A 5,652-nucleotide genomic window follows, 5' to 3' on the forward strand; every position below is an offset into this window, starting at 1 on the left:
CTGATCCTGGAGCAGGTAGTACAGATAAGTAGAGATTATAATAAGATGTAAATACCACTAGAATAACAACATCCAAACTGTTTCAAACTCATTCTGTTTAAAGCGAGAAAATAAATATTAAAATAAACAAGTTCTGTATCAGTGTTAATGCTTTTCTGTATTAAACTACGACCTCCGTCTTTAACTGAGATAAAATATAAAATGTTCGGACAATTAAAGTATATAAACATGGTTTCTAGATGGGTTCAATTAGCTGAATATTAATGATTCTTTAGAGGATGTTGAGACTTTTAATATCTAGTTTAGTTCATTTGTTTCAATACTTTTTGGTTGAAAAAGAGATTATTTTCCAATTACATGAAGTCTGCAGAGACATGTTTACTCTGTGCATAATAATGATAACAATGCTAATAATAATAATAAAGTTTATTTATATAGCAATTTTCAAAACAAGGTTAAAAAGTATTGTAATTGATTGAACAAGGAACAAAAACACATTTAAAGATGAAAATTAAATTAAAATCAGAGAATTACAACAATACAATTAAATGGAAATAGCCAAAAGTAATACAAAGACAAAAAGCATAATTTAAATTTTTCCAACAGAAACAGAAGACAGAACATGTGTTTGTTTGAAAAGGTTGATTTGAGTAGTTGAATAACGCGGTTAAATGTTAAAAAGTGATAACAGGAGCCTCTGAACTTAAATTATATCTCACTTTTATTTTCTTAAATAAAAAGAATTCCCTCAGTTTGCTTATTCTACCTTCATAAAACACGATTCGTTATGTTTTCATTCTGTTTTAAACGTTTTGTCTCTCTTCTTCGTTGGTGTCGTGTTATTGCAGCCTCTTCTACGTTAACATGGAGCGTACCTTCATTGCCGTGAAGCCTGATGGCGTCCAGAGAGGACTCTGCGGTGAGATCATCAAGCGATTCGAGCACAGAGGCTTCAAGCTGGTGGCCGCCAAATTCATGCAGGTAACCGAAATTAAAATAAAAACAATCTTTTTCAGTGACGTATGAAAGGAAACCAGAGTGACACCAAAAAAGAACTTGAAACTAAAAAAAGTAACTAAAATGTCTCAGAAGCCAAATATAGAATGTATAAATACTTGTTGATTAAAGGAAAACATGTAATAAATGTTGAGGTATAAACACTCTAATAAACATGTTAGTTATTAAATAGAAAAAGGTTCAAAGTGTTTTTAATGTAAATGAGTTGGCACCATTTCATACTATTTATTATTATTATTATATAATGGTTCAACTTTTTTTCAACATTTGTTTTTTAGTTTTAGAATGATTTTATTACATTTTTCAAAAAACCTCTAAAATTCACATAACTTTTTAGGGGTTTGTGTCTGAGGACAGATGTTATTTTAGTATTATATATATGAGCTAAATATCCTGATGCAGAGTGAAACAGCTGCCTCCTTTGTTCACTTGTAGGCATAGATTATATTATTATTATTATTATTATGTGATACAAGGTTAAACGTAATGACATTTAACATGAACTTGTATTCATATCATGCACATTAGATTTATAAAAAATTATACAAAGGTTATAATATAGGAAAAATAGAAAAAGGATTAGTTTTGCTTTCACACCTGGCCAGGTATATATTTATTTTCTATTTTAGGGTATTTTGTACTATAAATAATGACTTTTGTATTAATATACAAGTAGAAAGAACAACTTTTATATTTATTCTAACATGGATTATTTTACTGTAAGTGTTGCTGAAGTTTTTCCGTGCATTTTGAAAAGAAGGTGAAGCTGTGCCAGAGATCACTGCTCTACTTTGTGGTGTATTTTCTTACTGATAAAGTTCATTTTGACAATTTAAATTCTCAAACAGCCTGACGAAGACGTGAGAATCAGACAGTGTCCTCACTTTCCAGGTCTGACAATCGGTCCCCACAAAGATAGAAGTACAGGAACACACACACAGAGTTTAGATGACAGCTGTTGACTTGATGAATGTTGCAGCAATTCTTAAGGACTCACACTCGTATCGCTGTCACACACTCAGTGTAGTTATTCACAGCTGTTGTGTGTGTGTGTGTGTGTGTGTGTGTGTTAATCCCATGTGTATTAAAGTCTACATACCTGAGGATGAACTCAAATTGAGGTTCAGGAGGATCAGAGTACAATCTATGTTTAATCATATTAACAATTTACAGATATAATAACATTATATTTACATAATTACAAGCAACTTGTTGAACTAAAATGGATAATTTTTGATTCAATGTTGGAGATGATCTCACAACATTTCTGTAGTTTTCTGGAGGAAAATTGTGCCTTTTGGTCAGAAATAAATATTTTGTGGGCAGAAAAAGACAAAAGGTTTGTTTTGATTCTGTAACCAAAAAGTAATAAACAAATAAAACTGGGTCAATTTACAACCCAGTAATTCTTAGTCTGTTGAATGTGAGAATATTAATTTAGTATGAAGTTTAATTTAGTAAATGGATCTTTTTTTTTCTCAAGTGATAATACATTAACAAACTTAAAATGGTGCTTATATTTGCTCATACCTGCATTTAAGTGTTTATAAAGTACATAGTAAATATACTGCTCATAAATACTAAAAGTAAAGTTTTACTGAGGACAAACACTGCTTTAATCTTTACAACGTATTCTATTTCATGAGCCTTATTGTGTTTTTTTATTATTTTTAAATTCAAGCTTAATCTGAAAAGTAATGATGAAAGATAAATATAGTACAGTAAAAAGTACAATATTAAGTGTAAAGTAGCAGAAGATGGAAATACTCACGTAAAGTTCATGTACCTTAAACTGTAAATCTACTTTTATACTTTGCAGCTATTTGTATTTGTACTACTAAATTGTACTTTGTGTGTTTTCAGTCCTCTGAGGACCACATGAAGCAGCACTACCTGGACCTGAAGGACATGCCCTTCTATGGTGGACTCTGCAAGTACATGTCCTCCGGACCCATCCTCGCCATGGTAACACACACACACACACACACACACACATAAGTATATACACAATAAATACACACAGTTATCTTGTACACGTCCGGCACTCCAAATATCTGTCTCTCTTTATCTCTCGCTCTCTTCACACCCTCTTTGTTTTCAAGGTCTCTGTTTGTCTTTTCATGGAGCTGAAGGTCTTTAACAAAGTCACACTAAGAGGCCGTGACCTCAACTTCTATATATACTACTGCTGGGCAATGATTCAAATTTTGTAATCGCGATTAATCGCATTGTTATGCGCAAAATTCAATAATGAATTAAAAAGTAGTGTATTGCGCACTTTTATTTTAAAGTGCTGCTCTATGAACAAAAGGTCAACAACATTTGGTTTAAACACTTTAAACTCATCAGGTTCTTGTTAACAGCAGGATTCTCTTCAAACAGCAGCAGTTATAACACAGTTATAATGATTCTGATCATAGATATTCAGCCGGTGTTCACAACTTTATCTTCATGTGTGTCAGAGATGAATTTAAATAAACATCTTGAAAACTGAACTTGAAAACTTGAAAACATAATTTATGTAATTTATATAATTGCTTATTAATCACGTTGGGGCTGCATAGTGTCAGGGGTTCTTAAAACAATGCAAAAATGAATTTAATTATAATTATGCATTTATTTGTATCGTTTTTGATTAAAATGGCTATTTCTGTGTTTAATAAAATGATGTGTTCATTTTAATTAATTATCTAACATACAGAATCACATTTAATTCCACTTACATGTATCTAAGACTTAAGGTAGTTTGATTGTACTGTGTTTATAAATTTAATTATAAAAATCAGAATATTTAGCCACAAAAAAAATGTCTTTCTCTTTGCTGATTTTCAATTGTCTTCAATTAGCAAATTTAGTTTGACCTGCAGAGCTTCTTTTACAATACTGTTCGATTTAGTTTATGGATCAATTGAACAAAAAAGGTACTTCATGTTAAGAATTGTATTTTCTTTAATACTTTTGACAAAAAAAGATTATTCATTTATATATCATATTTCATACAAAAAGATTCAAGACAATGTTCTTCAAAAGCGGTGAAAACCAAGCAAAAAAAGAGAAATTAAAGATATTTATAAATAAAATGAATATTAAATAAATTATAATTAATACTGTAGCTAATTTTAAAAATAGCAAAACTGAGATGAGGTTCCTTCTTCTGGCTTGTTCTTGATCCCCAAAATCTCAGTTTGAGATTTAGAGTTGTGTCATCGGCGCAGTGATGGATAAAAGAAGACATGTTTGCTGATAATAGAACAGGAAATATTGTACATTAATGCTAAGCTAGGCTATCCGCATTCTAAACACAGACACAAGAGTGGTATCCATCTGAACATCATACTCTCAGAGAGAAAGAGAGGATTTTACAACATTTTAAATGTTTTTTATTGATAAAAGTGAGATGCTTCTGTCTTTTAACATTCAGTCTGATTATTTTAGCAATTTTGGTCCCGATAGCTCTCCGACACACAGGTGACAGGTGTGTTGGTGTGTTTGCAGGTGTGGGAGGGTGAGCACATTGTAAAGCTGGCCAGGATGATGATGGGTGAGACCAACCCTGCTGACTCCAAGCCCGGCAGCATCCGTGGAGACCTGTGCATCAACATTGGCAGGTGAGTAAAAGCCCGAAACATCAATATAATATGACTTTTTATGACCATTTACGACATGATACTATTGCCTTTTCAGGACATTTTGTGACATACCATATTATAATATTTTATAAAAAACTGATGCTATTTTATGACATTTTTCGACAGTATACTCAACATAATATCCCATGACATGTTTTGACATACTGTACTATGAAAACATGAGCTTTCTACAATTTGTCATTCTTACCTGTCCATAGGAATGTCCTATGTTGTTAGGGAAGAGCAGTTTGAAACAGTAGCTGAGTAGTGTGTTTAATGTAAGCTTTAGAAATGTAAAGCGTTAGAATGGACATTTCACGTTCAGGGGTTGCAAAAAATCATCACTAACTGCATCCCGCTGACCCGTCTCCTCTGTTTCCTCAGGAACATCATCCACGGCAGCGACACCCTGGAGAATGCCAAGCGTGAGGTCGGCCTGTGGTTCAAGGCCGAGGAGTTTGTCACCTTCACACCCTGCTCCCAGCACTTCCTGTATGAGTAAACTGGCCAATCATCAATCAGTAAACCACACTCAACTGGACCCCCAACCCACTGACCCCATCCGTCCGTCCTCCCTGCAGTCGATCCCCTGACTTGAACTTCATGAATCAATTGAAAACATGTAGCACTTATCAATAAAGTCTCATGTCAACAACAGCTGTCACTGTTTGTGTCTATTCGAAGCTAAAACACCAGAACTAAAAGTCTACAGCCAGGCTGTGTGAGACTCTAAGAAAAAGGGTGGAGGTAGGTGCTGGTGAGGGAGGTAAAGACTCCTCCTCTCGGAAGGGTGGAGAAAGTGGGAGATCAGAGGCGGTCCCTGATGATGAGGTTGGAGACTCGTCCTCTTGGCATCCTTCCTGTAAGGTCTCTACGGCGATGCTGTGTGGTTCTCTCTTGTTTAGACTCCTCTGGTCTCTTGTCATTGGCAGTGGGAACAGACGGATGACGTAGGAAGAAAAATAGGTTAGAGGTAAACAGTTTTACCCCCGACTTGTTCAGGCAA

At 34.0% G+C, this 5,652-nt stretch overlaps 1 protein-coding gene across 1 annotated transcript in view; it reads left to right on the forward strand.

Annotated features, from left to right (window-relative positions):
• Window positions 1-5,301, forward strand: part of LOC306709607 (nucleoside diphosphate kinase B-like) — a 7,398-nt gene extending 2,097 nt beyond the window's left edge. Inside the window, exons 2-5 of the mRNA XM_079177818.1 lie at window positions 849-981; window positions 2,881-2,982; window positions 4,513-4,625; window positions 5,031-5,301. Of these exons, the coding sequence (XP_079033944.1) occupies window positions 865-981; window positions 2,881-2,982; window positions 4,513-4,625; window positions 5,031-5,148 (450 nt within the window). The 5' untranslated portion in view covers window positions 849-864 and the 3' untranslated portion in view covers window positions 5,149-5,301. The remainder of the gene's footprint in view (window positions 1-848; window positions 982-2,880; window positions 2,983-4,512; window positions 4,626-5,030) is intronic.
• Window positions 5,302-5,652: the final 351 nt, after the last annotated feature.

Source organism: Pholis gunnellus (assembly GCF_910591455.1).
Source record: "Pholis gunnellus genome assembly, chromosome: 17".
Lineage (NCBI taxonomy): Eukaryota > Metazoa > Chordata > Actinopteri > Perciformes > Pholidae > Pholis > Pholis gunnellus.